Here is a 20,755-nt window from a genome sequence, read left to right as displayed (position 1 = left end):
GTTCTGTAAACTGAAGAAAGCCTGATAAAAATTTCACAAATCCCATACTGAAGAGAAATAGCTAAGTATGTAATTCAGTCACAGAGTATTAGGTAGCCAAATGAACTGTATTGTTTTACTACCTTACAGTTACTTGTACAGGTTTTGTGCTACTCATTGTGAATCCAAGCTATCAGCTAACCTATTGCAGTGAAAAAAGCAAGGCTTTTAAGACAAAAATAGTACCCTAATGATTTTGCTGAAGGTTTAAATTCATACAAGATATTTAAAAGATAATAAAAATACATATATATTTATTTCTGCTCTACTAGACAGAGCTTCTCAATTCAACTAAAAAATTCAAGTCATTGCAAATGAATACATATTTATCTTCAGTGCTATGAACTACAGTGCATCATTTTCATACTTTAAGAAACCGACAAAACCTGAAACAAAAAGAACAAATAATCTTGCCCTTGCTTGCTTGCTTTTAATTTAAATATTTTAGATATTCTTCCCAAGTGAAAGACTTTCTTCCTCTTTTTACCTTAGAAAGAGTGCCTCTTCCCCTGTGTTTGTCATGGAAGATTACACAGGTGATGAGGGTGATTGGCTTCTGCAGGGTTAGAGGGGAGCTTTCCTTAAAAGTTTTCACAAACATTCGAATTCAAAACCTGTTAGCAATAAAGAAATAAAATTCCTCTTTCACTTTTAAATGTTTTTACTGTTATTCTTAAAGCAAACAAAACCTCTAACCTGTTCAAAACCTTGTTTAAAAATACACAGTGCTAAGTAGGGACATTCTTGAGTATTGAAGTGCAACAGATGCAAAATGTGAAATCTTTTAAAATGCATCTTCACCCTTTCATAATATGCATATCTTTTTCCTTGAGAGGTGGTATTTCACACATCAATAGTTTCAGACCTTAACAAAGGCTCCTGACTAGTATTGCACTTTTAAGAATTCAATATTCTTTAAAATATTCTTTAAAAAACAAAGATAAAATAAATTGATAGTTTGATAAAGTATGAAGCACTCCAATATTGAAAACAGAAGAGGAAGACATCCCTAAAAAGATTTTGAATTGAAGGTCACACTCTATTCATTGTGTATTGTGATCCACTATCTCTCAAGAGTGAACTTTCAAGACTGATACGTACTCAGATTGAACTCTGCCTCTTCTTGCTTATGAGATGCCTACATTTATGCCCACTACATTTCTAGGTGGTCTAAACTTAATTACTCGTTCCCTCCATGTTCTTTTATTAGTAGATATTCGAATAAACCCCACTTGAAAGCCTGTAATGAAAAGTTGAGTGCCGCTCCAATAAAAACATACAAACAAATATTTACATATTTTACTGTTCTAACACAAAACGTTCTCTATAAAGAGTAGGAATCAAAATAGTGCCAGGTAACAGGATTACCTAAGGATGCATTTAACTTCTTTTTCCACAAAATAATTATGTTTCTTCATTAAAACCAGACAGTATTTCAGTTCTACAAAAAAAAGCCCTATAGATCTTTTCTTTTACTTCCAATAGAAATTTAATTAGGACAGATAAAAGATTTGTGAGATGTTTTGTTGCAAAAATAGCAACCCATTTCAAGTAAGAAATTAATATAAGCTTTTATTTCTGGTCACTTACATGACTAAAATACTAATTAAAAAAAAAGGATTAATTCTTAAGCTTCACAAATTCCACCTTTTAAAACCTCTATTTCTTTACTTAAATCAATTTCTAGAAATTTTGCTCAGAGGGTGTAGTATATTTCTACTGATAATACTTTTTTTTCTCCTCATTTTTTTTTTCTAAGAAGAGAAAGAAGGTGCCATTACTGTTTTGCTTCAGAAGCCAGTCCCTACTATCAGAATAGATTTAGCGTGGCCACACACACAAAAAAGTGTTCAGGTGCAGTATCACACAGATCAGTAAAGAACATACAAAAAACCATAGTGTATAATACTGTGACAGTTTTTCAATATATTCACATACAGTAATCTTTGACTACCTGTAACTAAACTGGCCATAAATCCTGAAGAACCTTGTCTATAAAATTGAGTAACCCATCAATATACTGTATCTCTTCTAAAAATATCCGTATTTTACACTAATATACAAGGTATCTGCTTGCAAACACAGAAGTAGCCATAAATAAAACTTTATTCTTTCATTTCATTTACAAGCTACCAGGTACCATGTATTTACACAGCACTGGACACTTAGAGTAGTTGCAGTCACAAAATGATCCAGACAGCTGTTGATAAAGTAAAGGATCTTAAGATAAAAGCAAAGTAATACTGTAACAGATAAGTGGCAAAAAAGCAGTTTTGCCATAATGATCAGACTTGCATGTTGCATCAATTCTGGTTGAAACGACTGAGCGCCATGCGATTCTCAGCTTTAACTGTTTGCAGTCTGGCTAAAGTTTGTACAGTCATTTCTCTCTTGCAGTTATTAAAATAAAAAAGTTAAAAACTATAGCAGCAACAAGCAAACCCTGTGACAGGAAGGCAAGGTTTAAGAACTAAAAAAGTTTATACAATGTGCTTAGGAAGGTCGCAGAATTTATCTTCCATCGGCTGGAGTTCGACTGAGTGACAACATGATTCGGGCGTATCTTTCACACAGTTCATGTGTGGAGTAGGAGGGTAACTTTGGCGGGTCATTGAAACCTTTAATCTCTGTAGAACAATCTAGCAGTTTTGGCAGAAAATCTGTCAGCTTTTCTTGCAAGTTAGCTGCAAATAAAACAAGAAAAAAAACAAACCATAAGCATTTATGTCTGCATGGGGAATTCTCCTTTTTCTGACCAACATTGACTCTTTCTTTTATTGGCAGCTGGGACGAGGTGGAGTTTCACTTGGAATACTCCACTTTCTTCAGGTCTGTCAGCAATGATTAAGACATACCAATTCCTAGTAAGATGTTAATATAAATGCCCCTTCAGATGGTCTAACACCACAAATGTTTTTCCATTCAAAAAGCATGTTTGCTTTATGGCCTAATACCCTAGTGCAATATATGGAAAAACTATTTATTTAAATGTATACAGGATTATCCAAAAGTCAGGGTAGCTCATAATACATTATCAAGGCACAAAAGATACAGGCTTAATTCAAGACATTGAAAACATCACATTTTTAGAAAAAAATAAAAAAAAAAGAGTGCGCAATGGCCTTTTACCACAATGAATAAATGACTTACGTTCCATTTCTTGTCCAAGATAGGAACACCAACGGTTTCTCATATCTTCCACAGCAACAATATCTTTTTCTTCCATTTCATCCACCAGTAGTAATGGCAAACACGGGACAATAAGCTCATTCATAATGATCAGGCCATTATTTACTTCCTGATCATCTCCTGATTCAAACAGTGCTGCAGCATGTTCATTTAGTTTCTTCATAAACCACCACAAAAAAGGAAAGCCTTTAAGTATACAGCATTTCACATTCTACCATGCATCAGTTTCTGTTTTTGTTTTTGTTTTGTTTTTTTTTTTTAAAGCACAGTCTTCCTACAAAGCTACCCGGTAATTTGTATTAACCACAGTTGCGCCTTAATGTTTACAGCAATGATGCATATACTCTATTAAACCACTTGATCTTGTGCTATTCCTCAAAGCCACTGCAAACTCAACCCTTGCAGCTGTTCTTTTTAAAGACTGAGGTCCTATCACCTGCTTTTGCTTTCTCACTATTGCTAAAAGTGACATAATGAAGGAAAAAAACCCCCTTGTTTCCTGATGATTCCTTTTCCAGTATTTGTCTCCCCATCAAACTGTGGCAAAAGGGTAAGTCTGCCCACCAACACTGTCAACTGTTGTTCCTACCCAGCCCAGGCATGACGGCAGTGAGCACACTATTTACAATTTACAAGAAGATGATTAATTATTAAGAAAATTGGAATAATGTTTTCCTTCTTACTTTTGCCTTTTTTCCTTACACAAGTCTAGCTATTAACTTGTTAATGAAAGGGAGTTTTGTTGGTTTCGGTTTTGTTTTACATGATGGCAACACTTTTCTACTAATAAATTTTGTTAAAGCTATGCAGCAAGTTCAACGTTTTGAAACATAGTTCACCCTTCACTTACTAGCAAACATTCTCGTCTGTAGTGAGATATCAGCTCTTCATCATGCCCTCTGTACGGGCCTTTGGACAAGAGTTCTTTGTTATTCTGGTAAGCATAGATAAGGTAGAGCAAGGCTTCCATATAGCTGAAGTAAAGTAAAGAAACAAAAACATTAGATGCAACATCCAGGTAGCACCTGTTTCAAGCTAACTACTGTGCTCTTCACAAGACAGGTAACTTCACTTGCTTGTTTGATTGTAAGTCCACCCCTCCCCACCAATCCCTTCATAGTATTGGTTTTTCTACCACACATTTTCATCTTTTATGTGCATTAGAACAATTTATTTTATTATCAGGTTAGATCACTTGCACATGAAGTCTGATCCAAAGCTCACTAAAGTCAATGCATATCATTTCACTCATTTCAAAAAATAGCTTTGGATTAGCCTTGAATATACATGAAAATTTAATTTTTCCTACGTGCATTTATGTCACATTAAGTTTGATCTTCTGTTGTCATGTATATCTTGATAGCATTCTACACCTTAGCAAATAAGATTTAAAGCTGTCACCTTATTTCTAAGAAATAGACTGTGAATTTTTAGCCTTGATAACTATAAATTATTCCAAACTATTAGAAGTCTAAAGCAATGGAAGAAGCCACAACAGCATTTGAAAAGCAGAAGTGCTGACAGACTGCTGATACGCAGAAAATAAATACAAGCTTAATTGGTAAAGGACAAGTAACAGAGGACCTAAGAATATAACAGTTAATAATCAACAGAGATCCCTTCACACACAGATTAACAATCTCCTTTTACACTGCTGCATACTATTTCCAGCAAACAACTTAAATTGTTAATTCTCTGACTTACAGAAACCCAGTTATGACAGAGCGCCACTGAAAGCAGTTCAGGCAGCTACCCTAAAAACAAGCAGTTAGAAATCTCATTTTTATTCAAACTAAAAAAATCTAGGGAGAGAAATTTCCTAATGGAGTGTTAGAGGAACAGTACATTGTGCACTCACTCACTCCTAGTGAGATCAGGTCATGGTTAAGGTTTAGACTACCAAAACCAAACCACCAAACTACCAAAAATGGCTAAAAATTATGTGTAAGCACATAGAGGACATACCTGAAAAATACTTATCAGAATTTTCCGAAGTAGACAAACTCAAGACTCACAGTAATGCCTCCCAATGAGACAACACAAAGAAGCGAAAAGGCTACTTGAAATAGCAATGGTTCCTAAAAGCTTTACCTTTTAATATCCTTGTTTAGAAGAACAAGATGGAGCCCAACACCATCATTTCAGAATCTACTGTGAAGTTGTTTCTTCCACCATGAGATCTGCTCATAGACCCTTGCAATTCTAAATATTTAGTGCTTAAGTAATTAATATATTACAAGTACAGTCACTGTTCTCCACCTTTTTGTCCTCAAAATACAAAGCTATGATTTCATTAAAAGAAGTCCTGTGACCCTCTCCTCAAGTCCATTTCTCCTGCCCATGAAAACTCTTCACACCCCTGATCACCAACACAACTGACCAGACAGCAGAAAACTTAATGCAGGAGGAAAGAGAGAAGATATCAGCAAGGAACTGGAATCACTGGATAGAAAGCCAGAGAAGCAGGACATTCTCTACCTTTCCATTCTTAGTTCAGTTACTTATGAAACTGCAGATTGAAAAAACTCAGTTGATCCAAATTAAAACCTTGCTGCTGGTAGCGGCCTTATTCCCAGACCTCTTCCTACTCCTTCCCCCAGTTGTGTGACCTTTCCCTGAAACCACCACAGTTCCAACTAACAGCAAGGTAAGCTATTTTAAATCACCACTACTGTACATCCAAGCTCAGAGTCCTTATGTATCTTGAGAGTTTGAGGAACACAACTACAGTGTAAATTAGCAGATTCTGCCTTTTCACACCTGAAGCACATACGAGCTCCAGCCTCATATTCCTCACAGAATTATGGAGCTCACCGGGTCTAGGCTTTGGGAAAGATGCAGGCAGTACAGGCTGGCTAAATTTTAACACTGCTTTGAAAAAGGCATTTTAGTCAAAACTGAAGAACTATATTGGCTTTCCAAGAAACTTAAAAGGCAACTGCTAAGGTCTACAGTTAGTTCACTTTTCAGTTACTACCACAAGAGTGAGCTGCAGGTAAAACTCCTGCCAAGATTCATTAGCTGGCTGCATTCATCTCACCCAGAGCAGGTTCCTACTTATAGTACAGTTAGAGAAGATATGCCTGAAAGACCATTTAATTCTCCACCTGCAGTAAAAAGAGGGCCTTGTCAAGCACCATAAGGAATCACGAATGAACACTGAAAGCAGGCATGAAAAAGATAAACAAAACTACTTCTTTAATGTCAATTTTGTGTTTATTCAATTTTTTAAGGAAATCAGAGATCACCTGGGTAAAGGCCGATTTTTGGCTCCATCTAGATATAGAGTGCTGCTAGGTATCAATTAGTGTTATTAAAACTAAGAAAAGTTGGTTGACTGAGTGAGATGGGTTTCTGGGAAAAAAAGCTTCAAAATAGTCCTGCTAATGAGGGTCGTATTTTAATTATGAAAGTCTATGTTTTCATAAGTATTTTTAAAGTTACATTTTTATTACTTCAGTGTTAATAAGGGAAACTGAAGATTTCATCAATTTAGTCTTATTTCAGGATAAGGATGGTAGTACTGCCCTCCAGAGTGTACAAGATGTAAACATCTCAGTCCTTTGGGAATCTGTAGCTGAAACATGGGTGCATAATTGCAATAGATGCCTTTAGAGCCGGTCAATGGATACCCGAATCCTCACCCATTCTCTAAGCTTGCTTAACTCTAGTCTTACTGTCTTTGTATGAAACCTCTTGAAGAACTTATGAAATTGCATTTCTTGCCAACAGGAGTAAATGCTATACTTCTTTGGATGTTTGATGAGTCTGATAATGTTGTATTTTTTATTTCTGACCAATACCAGAGTCTAAGACTGGTCGTTATAGGCTTGTTTTCTAAATTACGAAGATATTTGGTAACAAATGCCTAACCCTAATTCTGGAGATCAATGTAAAAAACGGAAAACTATACCAAAAATGCTGTTCAGCACAGAGGAGAAACTTGTGCTTCCCTCCCTCGCCCTGGCATAATCAGAATATATTATGGTAAGAAGTGGATTAGTGAAAACACTGGTATTTTACAGTTGAACGTTGCATCCTGGAGACCCAGTGCCAAGGAACTTGAAGATCTTCCATTGCTGCCTGCATGCTTAGAGAGTGCATGAAGCCTGGGGCTAACAAGAAGGGTTCCTATACACCACACTGATGCCTGTGACATTTTTGCCTCCTTAAGGGATCAAGCAATACTGGAGTGTTTATTTTTCACATAAGCCAGGCAATCTTCTGACTAACCTTTGCACATAAATTGTTTGAGCCTGACAAAGTAGCATATTGCAATTTAGATTATTAATGAATGTACTATTTATTACATGCTAGCAACCAGAAGACAAACCAAGACTATGGGCTCATTGTGTTAGCCACTATACAAAGCCATAGCTTGTCACAAAGACAAGGCATTTCTTTTCCAATGTATTTTCCTATTTTGTTTGGAACCTTTCTTCTTTGGAGGCATATAAGACAAGAAAGAGAAATATGAAGCAATTTACTACACAACGTACAGAAAAGAAATTAAGCTTGATTCCTGCTATAATTCCCCCACCTACTGTGTTATACATGAAAAAAAAAAATATCGGTGATTGACTACAGAATTGTTTTCACAATCAAAAAAATCATATCATGTGATAGCTCCATTTTCACACCACAGATGTCAGCCACTATATAATTTGCAACTAATCATTTCATTCCTTTGGCTGGGCATGGGAGGAAGACGTACTTTTGAACAATTTTGTTTCAAAGGCTCTTCTGCAGAATGCTTTGAGGCATTTATATTGTAATCACCATCTTTGTTGTATGTAGTACATCAGACAATAAGTTTTAACTATAGTGCGTTAAGTACACAAGTGTCAGCAATTTTATACAGCCACGTTCCTGACTTGGTTCAAAACCAGAAGGTAACGAATCACCATTGCCTCATGGAGCTAAGCAGAATCAGCTACAACTATGACAGTTACGCATAATAGTTTTCCTCAAAAATGTTTTTTTTTCCCTGAACTTTAAAGCCCATCACAGTTGGAATTTTGGCTCAAACGCATAAGGCGAAACTGTCCTTCTGTGAGAAGACCCAATAAAAAGATAAGATGGGGACTTGACTAATTGAGATTGCTGATGAAAGCAGATAAACGTATGTGCACCTGTGGTGTCAGAGAGGAAAGATTTTTATGTCTGAGGGGTACCCAGAGCACTTAAGAGTAGGAGAGAAGGAGAAATAAGGGTGCACGTGGAGGGTGCCCTGAAAAGAGGCCATGGCTTGTTAACAGATTGGAAATCATAGAATCATAGAATGGGTTAGGTTGGAAAGGACCTTGAAGATCATTGAGTTCCAACCCCCCTGCCATGGGCAGGGACACTTCTCACTAGACCAGGTTGCCCAAGGCCACATCCAGCTTGGCCTTGAACACCTCCAGGCATGGGGCCTCAACAACCTCTCTGGGCAACCTGTTCCAGTGCCTTACCACCCCCAAAGTGAAAAACTTCTTCCTAATGTTCAATCTGAACCTGCCCTCTTCCAGTTTAAAGTCATTCCCCTTCGTCCTATCGCTACATGCCCTAGTAAAAAGTCCTTCCCCAATGGGGATTAAGAATAGGAAGTTGCAGGAAACTTTGAGGTAGCTGCAAGACTGAAGACATTAATGGACTGAATAAATGCTTAACTAAATGAACACATTAAACAATTCTTAATTAAAAAAAACAGCTTTACTTATCAATATTACATTTTGCCTTCAAATTGCTCTACTACATTTGAGTTCTGTACTACCACTTACCTCTTTTTTTGGAAAAACTCCAATCCTACCATGAGAAACATGGTTGTTTCCCTGAAATTTCTATAGTCTTGATGCCATCTCTGCATATAAGAAAGGGTATACAGAATTTCATCCACAAACATGAAATACAATTTTTTATTTTCATTTTTTTTACCACACACTTCATTTAGTGTCGAATACTGACAGTAAGCACTGAGGACCCCTACTAAGCTTTCACATGGGAAAAGTCCACCTGAATCCCCCCTCCCTCAATAAAAAGAAAATTCTTAAATATCTAAAATTTTTCTAGATGAGATTATTTTTACAAAATATATTACCACTTGAAAGTAACACAAAGCATCTTTGGAGAACCACAGTCAGAATTATATAAGATCCCCTTTTCCTTCTCAAAAAGAGTTGAGAAGCTAATAGGCTTTTTTTCCTCCCTACATTACAGTCAGTTATTTACTCAAAAAGTGTTAGAAAGCTTTTTTTATACACTAAATATTAAGCTTAACTTTCAATTTAACAACGACATAGAAAAAGCCTGAACACTTTACGTGGGAAGTGACAAAAAACCAAATGCAATTCAGACTGTGGAGATGTTTGTATTGGAGCAAAACATTTATCTTACTGCATGACCATTTATACAAAGTGACTACTGGTACACTTTACAGGTAAACGCTCTAAGTAAGAAAGGTGCTTTTACTGCAGTAGGTTAGTAGCCAGCTTGTAGTGGCTTATTAAAGATAAAACAGGGGACAGCATACCATAATACATAGCTAGTTGCAGATTCAACACAGAGGGCATGAGAAAGGGTCCACAAAATGCCAACTCACTATACAGGACAAATACTGATACAATCTTTGGAGAAACAACCAAATATCTGCCTCAAGAGCTAAAAAAGTGACACGTATCTGCAGGGGAACGGAAGGCATCCCACTCCCTCACTCTTAAACCTAAGTCCAGAATTGTTTATTCTACCTGTGCAATGCCATTCAGAAAATGGTAAAATATTGAGCCTTACACAGCCTAAAAAATGCATCAGAAATCCCACTATGAGCATCCTTTCCCCTCACAGGCTAGGGAGGGCACACTGTAATGCAGCAGCATCTACTGTAGGTTCTGAACCCAGTAATGAGAAATGACAAGTAAATATTTTTTATTTGTTTTGTTGAGGGAAGATTAGTCCCATAGCCCTCCTGAACAAGCTGTCTGGACCTTACAGCACAACAATGAGGTTTAAGTGGTGCACTGGAATCTGCCTGGGACATAAATATCCAGTGTTAAGAGGCCTTAATGAACAGTATTACAGAGAGTTGAAAATGATGCTGTAAAACCAGCTACAGACTTAGCTTTAAATATGAGATGAATTATTTTGGCAAATATTAGTCACAATTATTTAATGTCTGAGATTTGCTCTTTTCTTCTTTCCAAGTTTTTCTAAATAGCACAGAAGGAAAAATTAAATGCATAAACTGGTTATGTATGGTCTCAGCAAACAAAAGAACCTGGTGTTCACAAGCAAATAGGAATAGCTGCAGAGACAGCCTTCACTCCTTTACTGCTAGCTGCTTCTAACTAGAGAAAGCCAGTTGGCTCATATGGTGATATATTACAAAATACTGTTTGTTAGTGACATTGAGATACATTAAGTAGTAAGGACAGACTCAAACTTGACATTTATTTATGGCTCAAGACATTGGAATTACAGATGTGGAAAAAAACAGCTTTAGATCAACTGATCAGAGCAGCCTTCCTGCAAATAAATGGTCTTTCAATAACCAGTTTTAACTTCTCAGTGTAAGACAAGAAGAAATTTATGAAGGTAAAATTCAGCTTACTGATAACTATTTCACATTAGAATTTAGTTGAAAGCGTTAAAAATAACTGACCTCATATTCCTCCATGTTTACTTCATCTGGCTTTATCATTTCAAGCTTAGCTTGGGCAACCTTCATTATGTTACGGCACCTTACAAAAAACAACAAAAAATCATGATATTACTGGAAATCCATAAAGAATATTATCTATATAAAGACAGTAACCACAGTATAAGCTACATTCTTATGCAAAATATTATGAAAACACTGTGGAAAATGTGCTTTTTATTATGCATGATATAATCAGCAGGAGAGATCATGCTTTAGAAATACACATGATGGAGGCCTGTGCTATTTAAGAATTACTTCTTGGTTTATTTTGCTGAATTGCCACATTGCTTAGTCTTTATTTTATATTTAAAGTTCAGACAGCTTGAAACTCCCTGATACCTACTTTGCAAAAGCAACATTAGAGGATTATTCACTATGCAGAAATCAGACTAATGTTCTCTACCTTTCAATTTATTTATTGCTTTAAATAAGTAAATATATGGAATTTTGAGTGGAAAAGAGACATTGTCTTTCATTCAAGTAAGTTATCCATCTAGCTTGCAAGGTTTTGCTGGCTTTGAGGGCAGCGAAGAATGCAAACTACACAGCTTTACACAGTGTTCTGAAAGAAGGTACAGAAATCTACGTGCAAAACTATGAGCAACATTGGGTATTTCCCCTTGTTTCATAACAACAGAAACCCAACTTCTGGTTTACACTTTTTATAGAGATTTTTATAAAGATTATATTTTTTACAAAAATATACTTGCAAGGTATTAACTAAAAGATAAAGCCAAAAAAACTCACTAGCCAACCCTCTGTTACGTGCACTATCTGAATACAAAGGGGTGTCTCCACCCATAAGAGAGCGGTCGTGAGCACAGGACATGAGACGTGCAGATCTTATTACCTTTCATCAAAGCTAAGATTGTGATCTCCAAACTGTTCCAGTAATGTTCTCTCAATTATCTTCTTTGGTGCCTGATTTTGGATGAAGTAAACAATTGCATGACGCAAACGGTAATCACATTCAGGTGGTGGATCTTCCTGGGCTAATTTTAGCAGACGCGTGTATTCCAATTTAATTGCCTAAATAATTTTAAAAATATACATTAATCTTTCTGGCTTCTAACTGTTAAACATCAGAGACACTAACAGGATAATTCATGTCCTATGGCCTCTTGCCTACAAGATAATTTTTTAACAATTCCATACTCCACCCTTCTAACAAGCCTCAACTACGTTTAAAAAAAAAAAAAAAAAATCAGAAAAACAAACAACCACCAGACAAATGGTGAAGTTGTTCCTGTCTCTCCACAACCAAGCCTGCCAAAATCCCAGGTAGACCTTTGCTTCAAAAGCAGTTCCAATCCTGTGTTATATCTCCCCGAGAGAAGGTTTATGCAATCTCTAGAGAGGCTTCTTTAAGCACTTACAGTCCAAAAGCAGCATAAGATGTCAGACACTTTACTTAAAGGCATCTTCTAAAAATCTTGTAAGGTAAAAAAGGTACCGCTAATACATGGTTAACATGCAAATACATGAATAAAACAGATTCTACAGAAAGTTTTATGAACATGTATGATTTTGGAAACACTAAGAGAAAACAGAAAATGCCTTTCTACAAAAAACAAATTGTAGGATTTCTAAAGAAAATAATATTTCAACACAAATAGTATTAGTCTCCTATAGGGCAGGACAGAGTCCTCACTAAATATTTTAGATCGACTTTAGAGATCATCAGAAGTGTTTTCTTTTCCAGCTTTGCCAGCACATTAGATTTTAATGAACATCATCTGTTATGTTCATTAGATTCTATTCACTGAAACTATACAAAATGAACAAGAGCAACAATATGAAAAACAATTAGAAAAATGGTGACAAATGTTAATACGTTCCATAATTTATCTCTCAAAATAGAGAGCTAATCAGATTGTTTGCTAACACTAAATGTCAACTTGAAACAGATGACTTAACACAGTAGCTTCACACATTAGCAAAGTTTCAATACAACATATGCACAAAATAAAGCTCCAACGCAGGCAGAAAAACACCCTGTTCAATATTTCAAATTCCTTTGAAACACATGGCAGTGCAGGTAACTTCTTGCCGTTTCGCGATCAGAAATTTGGGCTCCCATCCTCTACTAATACACATTTTATTTCAGGACTAAACACATGGGTGGGATACTGTTCATACAGGCTTAAACACAGAGCATGTGAAGAACTCTAAAACTTAAGAGAATGTTCTGCATCAATATTTTTAAATACTAATCATAGGCATTATCATTAAAAAGGAAGTTTGAGAGAACTGATTATAAATATCGAGAGCCACAGACAAAGTTTCTATTATCTTACACCGGCAGAAGTTCTACAATTACAAAACCAACATGAACAACTATGTATTTAAACCCCGTTAATTAGGGTAGGCCAGAAATGAAAAGCAATTGCTATTAGACATTTAATTTTTCAGAGAATTACTTAGAAGTAGGAAAAAATGCAACACAAAACCTGTACTATTATATACGTATTTTGAAAAAATAAAATGGTATACTACAGACTCAGAAATCCTATGTACAATGAAAAATAACACTATTTCTTTATACAGAATACAGGAAAAAGGGATGGTATAAAAAAAGTATTACATGCTTTCATTTTCTCACCGAGAATGTTATATAAAGATCTTAAGGCAAACATTCTGCAAGAAACTGTCTATAAATTTAAAGACAGATGATTGGCAGAGGTTACTGGTGAAGAAATATCTTAATGGGTTTGTATCAGTCACGTCTCAGGCCTGAGATCTAAACGGGGAGTGAAACCTTCTCAGTAACAATGACCCACGTCAAATGGGTTTTACCGGGGTTATACTAAAACAGAGACATGATAGAAAAACCCCACATTTTTCCGTAAAAACTGATTTTATAAAAAACAAACACATGAAGAAACCCGGAGTATAACAGTATTTAAAAATATCATAGGTTTTATAGTAAGTTTATGGAGTAACATGAGATTTCAGCTGATACATTTCAAAATATGAATTTTGTTACTAAGTAGGACCACTTCATCTGCATGAGTTCATATTAAAGTATTCCTCAAAAATGAAGCATGTTCCACCTCTTCTAAGTTACTGAAAAGATGATTCAGCAGAAAATGAGTAAGGAAACTTTTCTACTCTCCAACAATTTAGTGTCAGAACACTTTCTCACTCAAAGACAAATTCTGTCCCTGTGAAGTGAAAAATGTTTAAGCATTCAAAATTAAAGATCTAAAAACATTTCAACTGAGCATTGTTTTGATAATGCCAAAGGACTAAGCATATTTTTTTTAAAATGCATTTCTGTTTTAAAATTATCAAAACACCCTTCACATAAAAAAAAAAAATTGACATAATTAAATTTTCTGGTAAAGAGTTTGATTTGATCAAATAGGCTTTTTTTTTTCCAACTTAAAAAACAAAACAAAACAAAAAAGACTGACATTTTTCCATTAAGTAATAAATTTGAAAAAAGAAACAAGAACAAAAACAACCCAGCAATGAATCCCAACCAAAATCTATTTCACTAGACAGAGGCTATGTTAGGTGCCTCTCCATTCCCTGAGAGCAGGCATGGTTAACAGAGACACCCCTGCAAACAAGTGTTGTGGTCAGAACACTCTTCTACCTATACATTACAAAAAACCCCCACAAACAAACCAACCCATGGGATTTTAATTCCCTTACCATTTTTTGTTGCTGCGGGGGGAGACTGAGGATGGGGCTGTTTGGTTTTTGTTTGGTTGGTCTTGTTTGTTTGCGTTTTTTTGTTTGTTTGTTTCTTTTGTTTTTTACAATTTCTTCTAGTGCAACTACACCATAATAATTAATAAGAAAACAGACTGCTACTCAACAACAAGCAAGAAACTTCTTCCCCCCTTCCAAATCACATTTGAGAGGATGTTACATTATGCCAAAGTAACTCCATTTCTAATACCCTGAAAATTCAAAAGATCATGAGCTAAAAATGCTCAGAAGTTTGTGTATTTAAGAAGACTAACACATTTTTATATCTGGTATCATTGTGAAGAGTAATAACCACAAAAAGCTTAATGTCTAATTCCCAGTAATAAAACACTGCATAAATAAATAGTATTGACATCCATGCAGTTACACAAAATAAAGTAATTTAAATTTACTAAAAATCTTTTAAGGAGTACAAAACAAGAACATCTCTTTGAAATAAACAACAAATGACTGAACACTGATGTCCCTGGGTGAAAAAACTGATGAACAGTCTAGCAAAGATATGTTTTTTGTTACTGAGAGGTGAAAAAAACTCATATTCTTATTGATTACACATATAGGTTTCATGTTACTTGCTACTATTATTAGAAAGCTAAAATACAGAAAGGTATATAAGCTACTGATATCAAGGCAGCGTATTGCTGAATCAACAGGGAAATAGCTGTCTATTTTTCAAGGGAGAAATATCAAAACGGTGGATTGATATCACAGACGAGTAAGTATAAACACTGCAACAGTCTTAATATGCAAAGGGTGGAGGGGGAAGGCATATCTAAGAAGAAATGTCAGAGGAGAAAAAGTTGAAAATGTTAGTTGTACCTTAAAGAACCCTGCTTCTGGCCCACACCTGTCATAAACATTCCTGGCTTTACCTATAGCCATGATAATACCTTGCATGTTCGGGGTCAGCATGACCTGCCACAAGGGATTTAAGGTAAAAGTTTTGAATGATTAATATTTTAATGACCAAATTCAATACGCTTTTAGTCTCATGCAAGATAAAAAACAACTTAATGCATGCATACATTGAAACAGCACATTTCAATACAGATCTGGTGTGCATATTCTGCAAATCAGTCATGGCATGTGTATATATTTTTACTGTAACAACATATGATTAAAGGAAGATTACAAAAAAAAAAAAAATTGAAGAACTGTGTCAAATACACTTGTAAAAATTACGTGGTCAAAACTTCTCAGGAAAGGAACATGCATTGTTCAGCATTAGTATCCACCAGAAACTGCATACTGAATGAGTGCTACCCATGGCCACCAAAGGATTAAAAAAAAAAAAAAAATATATATATATATATATAAAAGATGTTTCAAATAGAAAAATCACCCAATCACACTTTATACATACTATACTGAAAACATAGTGAACTACACTGCCTGTATTTTATATGTAATTCAACATCAAAATAAGAGACCCCAAAAGCGTTTGCAGACAAATGCTTAAAATTCAACCCCAAAACATTTAACAAATACAAAGCCAAACATAAGACACACATCTCGCAGCTATTCACATCAGTTATATACAATCACTTTGATACATCTAGGTCACTCAGAAAGGCCTTTCCCCTTTGTTATCTTTAAGCAAAGAAAAACACTCCCTCTCTCCCTGCCCAAGGTATAGCTGGCACAGCAACTGGCACAGCAACGACAGCTGGCCCTTAGGAACAGAAGATGAAGAACCCTAAGCTCTCCGGAAGAACTTCCCCACACATAAAAACAACATTGAAAAAGAAAGCGAATACACTTACAAAAAGAACAGGGAAACAGAGAAGAAAGTTATCACCTTCTAGAAAGACACTGGCATGGGGACTACAGTGAAAAAAAGAAAAAAAAAACCAACCCAAAGGTGGAGACTACACATCTGTGAGGAGCCAAACACAACACGATGATGTCAATTAAATCATTTTATTCCCTACTCCATCCTCCCAGTTACAACTGATCACAATTAGAGGGCAAAATGGCCTGAAATATCCCTTTGCCTAGGGAAACAAAAGCTCCCCATAGCCCACCAAGAACACATGCTCAGACACCTGAGAATGGGCTGCACCAGCACTAACCCCAACCAAAACAAACATGGAGCAAGCAGTGTCAAGGCAGGACAGTTTGATGACCTGGCAGCGTTGCTTTCTGCTGCTAAAACAGGGCAGCAGAAAATAACGTGTCTTGGGATAACATGAAACTTTCATCTGTTCCTCAAGTAGTACCAGGTACACAAACCAGCCTGGGTCTGAACTGAATTATTTTTTTCTTAAGCTTTGGAAGAGTCAACTCCACCAGCTATATCAGTTTCAGGTTATTTCCATGGATGATTTAATCCCTGAAGTCTGAAGAGCTTAGCCTTGGGAAATAAGGGATCGGCCTTGAACATCAGCTTTATGGGACTGACAAGAAAGCATAAACATTAAGAAAATCACTCAGTATCCTGTTACTTTTTAAATAATGTAGTAGACTGCAGTCTGTCACCAGCATTTCAAAGGCTATCTGGCCTAACACAAGCACTCAACTTCCACAGCTCAAAAGACAAATATACCTCCAGTGTAAATGCTACATGCAAAGCGTGCCCAATTAGAGTAGCTAGTGCTTTCCTTTCATATTTCATTACAAATTAAGACATTGTTAAGGTTACAAATCGCTAAGCATTTAGTTTTGCAGAAATCTGTTAGGTGTCACAATGTGCAAACATGCCAAAAATTTTTATCAGGCAGCACAAGAAAGCACCGAGGAGGAGCGGTGCACACAATTGCAATCAAATGTACCTCATCGTCATAACCCCCCTCCTCTGACTCAATCACAAAAGTCCCTACATCAGGAATCGCCACCTCTACAACTCGCTGGTTAGGAGATGGTTGAGCTGGGGCATTATCAGAGCTCTGCAGAAGAAAATCATTATCAGTATGTGTGGGGGGAAATAAAAAAAAAAATCAGAATAAAAAAAGATAAAATTACAGAGACACGCAAACTGACAGGCTGATGAAGTAAAACAATAGGCACTGCTGACGTTCTGAAAAAAAATTATAAATATCACATATTCTTTAATTACTTACAGTTTCTTAATTTTAAGCAGTCCATTTTAAAATTAAGCCATCATTATTAAAAGGATTTTGTTTGTCCTTTATTCACTATCTACGTCTTTACAGGTTAGTATGCCAGTATTGCAACTCTAACATCCATTACAAATTGAAGGCAGTTGATAAAGGATGAGTCTGTGAACCACCACCTCTTTTCTTACATTCCACAAAAAAATTACTAAATATAACTGAAGTATCTGATGAACTAATCCTAAGGGATGGCAACAAGCCAAAGGCTAACATTTCCTGATGCCTGGGGAGGAAAAAAAAAAAAAAAAAAAAAAAAAGCCTCTAGCAATTACGGTGATTGAAAGAATATTTAAAGGTGCATTATGATCAACAGGAGTATTTTTTTAGAAAAGTAATTAGACAGAAAATTAGGGGAAGGTTATGTTAGGCACTGAAATTCTTGGTATGTAAAAGTAAGTTTTAAACAACAACAGAGACGAATCTCAGCTCCTATGGTCTATCATTGTATAACAGCAAGTTTACAACATTTGCAGAACTTAAACCTTGACTCTAATCTAAGCAATCACAGAGTCCCATGCTACTTGTTCTGCAACTATTACAATAGTCTCATTTTTAACCAAGATTCCAGAAACACACACAGTATCTATTTATACCCAGCAGTGTATAAATACAAAGGAAGACTGTGCAGAGGGTAGAAAAAAGGACAAAAGGGCAGAAAATGGACACAAATGATCACATGGTGACTAACCTACAGTCCTGTTTGTTACATGTTCTGATGTTGGCTTTCCTTCTTTTAAAATGGACAAACAAAAAGTGGAGGAAAGGAATATATGCCTGCATGTCAGAATGCATATGGAAGTAGAATAATTGAAAAGCGTTCTGATACAGTGAGAAGGAAGCACAATTCTGCCTAAGTTAAATTTGGGTATACAGAGAGCAACTTTTAAACATTAACAGAGTACCTTCAGATTAGCTAGAAATTTGCTTTAGATTCTAACAGCTCAAATGTATTTGTTTCTAAATAAAAGAGTTTGCATGGTTTAGGGTTTTTTGGTTTTATTTTTAAAGAACCATCCACCTTGTTGCAGAACAATGCAGTGAAAATATTGGAATAAGACGGCCTGCATCTGCCTGATTAAGCCTATCATGATGTTCCCCATGCAGTTCCTCAACCACAGTCTTGTCAAGTCCTAAGGCTGATCACTATGCAAATTAAAACACTTGGTCCATGGAATCAAGTCTGCAAGATTCTTCCACATCCCAGCAGGATGGATGTCCACAGACCCTAGAACGAGGACAGCATCATGGGTTTGATATCTTCATAGCTACCTCTTCAGTTGGAGGTAACTCATATTAAACAGGCTCACCCTAAGCTTTTCTGTGTTCTGAGAAATCAAAAAGTCAGATATGCAGTATCCTAAAGCATTAGTGGTAGAGCATCTTTTCATCAAGTGTTAGATTAGTTTCCACGTTGGCTTTGATTTCAGTTTAGCAGATAAAGCATGCTTCTCTGCTCCTCTGACACCACAGGAGAGAGGGACGGAAAACACAACAGGTGTAAGAGTCAGCAAATTGTCATGTCTTTTTCAAAGGCTTTAAGAGGACTTTCCTGTTGGCCCCAAAGATATCTAGGGCTAGACTGCTTTTGTTTAATGAGTATTCATACCTGAATTTAAGCAGCATGCTTCAAATTTTGCACAGGTATAAATTGTCCGTATCTCTAGCGGTTACTACAGGTGCTTAAGGAAGCTATGCTATACATTTCATGTTTTAACCTTATGCATACAGTTCCAAGACAGATGCATGTATTGTTTTAAAGGCACTTGCTTTTGTGGCAAATACATTGGGTTTTTATCTATATACTTATAAAGAAGTAAAAAAAAATATTTGCTGAAAGAACAAACTGTTAAATATTAGTTCATTAAAAATTCATGAAGTTCCAATTCCTCTTAGTATTTGTTGTATGAAGTGAAAACAGAATCACCCAATACTAATTCTTATAACCATTTTAAGTTAATATATGCATCTGATGAACCACAGAATATAATTTTCATCAAGTTCTGAATTTGTATTAAAGCTACAGAATACTGCTGGAAAAAAACTTATTTTTGAACACTACTTTAACTTCCATAGGTCTTTCAAAGGAACTCAGCTATAATGTTATCTTTCTCAGATAAAAACATGAATGCTTAAAGCAGTATTTTTCAAGTCTTTTACATGGAATGTCGATGTTTACTCCTCAAAAACAAATGGAACCATCTAACATTTTTAAAAGATGGTGAACACAAACACATGATTTTCATTTGAACAATATGCTGTACTCTTGACAAGTACTTCAGTCACATAGAGGACACCTATCGTAGCAATTTTCTTCTACTACACCCATTACTGTAATACACTCTTTCTGGACGGACTTTAGTGTTGGACAGTCCCTGAGGAAATAGCAACTTTCAGTTCAAAGTTTCCACACACACACCCTTTTATCAGCTATTATATCATTTTCACTTTCAAAATAAAAGCAAAATTAGTACTTCAAGCTTCAAAATATCCTCACCGTATCCATTATAGCTTCTGGACCTCTATCTTCTTGTTCAGCTAAAGCTTTATTGATTGCTTGTACAGAATCTTCTTTTAAGTGCTTTGAAAGATCAGTTCTTGATGGCTGCTCTAAATATTCTGGTTCTCCTGCTTGAACTTAGTAACAGAAATAAAATAATAATAATTTTTTGTGTTAGCATAAGCATGAATTTTGAATTGGTTAGTTTTATTTGGATGACTGTCTCATAGATAAAGTAATCCACACAGAAAATACAGGTTAGGTCACACCATTCAGGAACACAACTTTACACCAGCCTGTCTCTCAAGTCATTTTGAATACTTTTATATAAACGGACCCATGATTTTATATTAGGAACAACAGACCCGTCCTGTCTACAGACTCATTAAGGCTTTTGAGTGAAGGGCGTTCATCAATCATACAGCAGATGACTGAGAACAAAGATGAGTTTCTACTTGGACTTTCTGTGGGATACAGATCCAATGTATGGAATGATCTACAGCCACTTGAGTGCCAGATGTA

The 20,755-nt window shown here is 35.8% G+C and overlaps 1 protein-coding gene across 3 annotated transcripts in view; it reads right to left on the bottom strand.

The window, feature by feature from the left end:
* Positions 1–2,127: 2,127 nt before the first annotated feature.
* Positions 2,128–20,755, bottom strand: part of USP25 (ubiquitin specific peptidase 25) — a 309,467-nt gene continuing 290,839 nt past the window's right edge. For 2 of the 3 annotated variants that reach the window (XM_082480993.1, XM_082480991.1), the window contains 9 exons: positions 20,231–20,370; positions 17,395–17,508; positions 15,443–15,538; positions 11,754–11,932; positions 10,865–10,943; positions 8,991–9,070; positions 4,079–4,202; positions 3,190–3,385; positions 2,128–2,723 (listed from right to left, as the gene is read on the bottom strand). In XM_082480993.1, the coding sequence (XP_082337119.1) occupies positions 2,551–2,723; positions 3,190–3,385; positions 4,079–4,202; positions 8,991–9,070; positions 10,865–10,943; positions 11,754–11,932; positions 15,443–15,538; positions 17,395–17,508; positions 20,231–20,370 (1,181 nt within the window). In that variant the 3' untranslated portion in view covers positions 2,128–2,550. The remainder of the gene's footprint in view (positions 2,724–3,189; positions 3,386–4,078; positions 4,203–8,990; positions 9,071–10,864; positions 10,944–11,753; positions 11,933–15,442; positions 15,539–17,394; positions 17,509–20,230; positions 20,371–20,755) is intronic. The other variant, XM_082480992.1, reaches the window with a different exon arrangement.

The sequence above is a fragment of the Vanellus vanellus genome (assembly GCF_965231255.1).
Source record: "Vanellus vanellus genome assembly, chromosome: 1".
In the NCBI taxonomy this organism is placed as follows: domain Eukaryota; kingdom Metazoa; phylum Chordata; class Aves; order Charadriiformes; family Charadriidae; genus Vanellus; species Vanellus vanellus.
The sequence above is the reverse complement of the archived record's forward strand: the minus strand, read 5'-3'. Positions and strand labels throughout refer to the sequence as shown.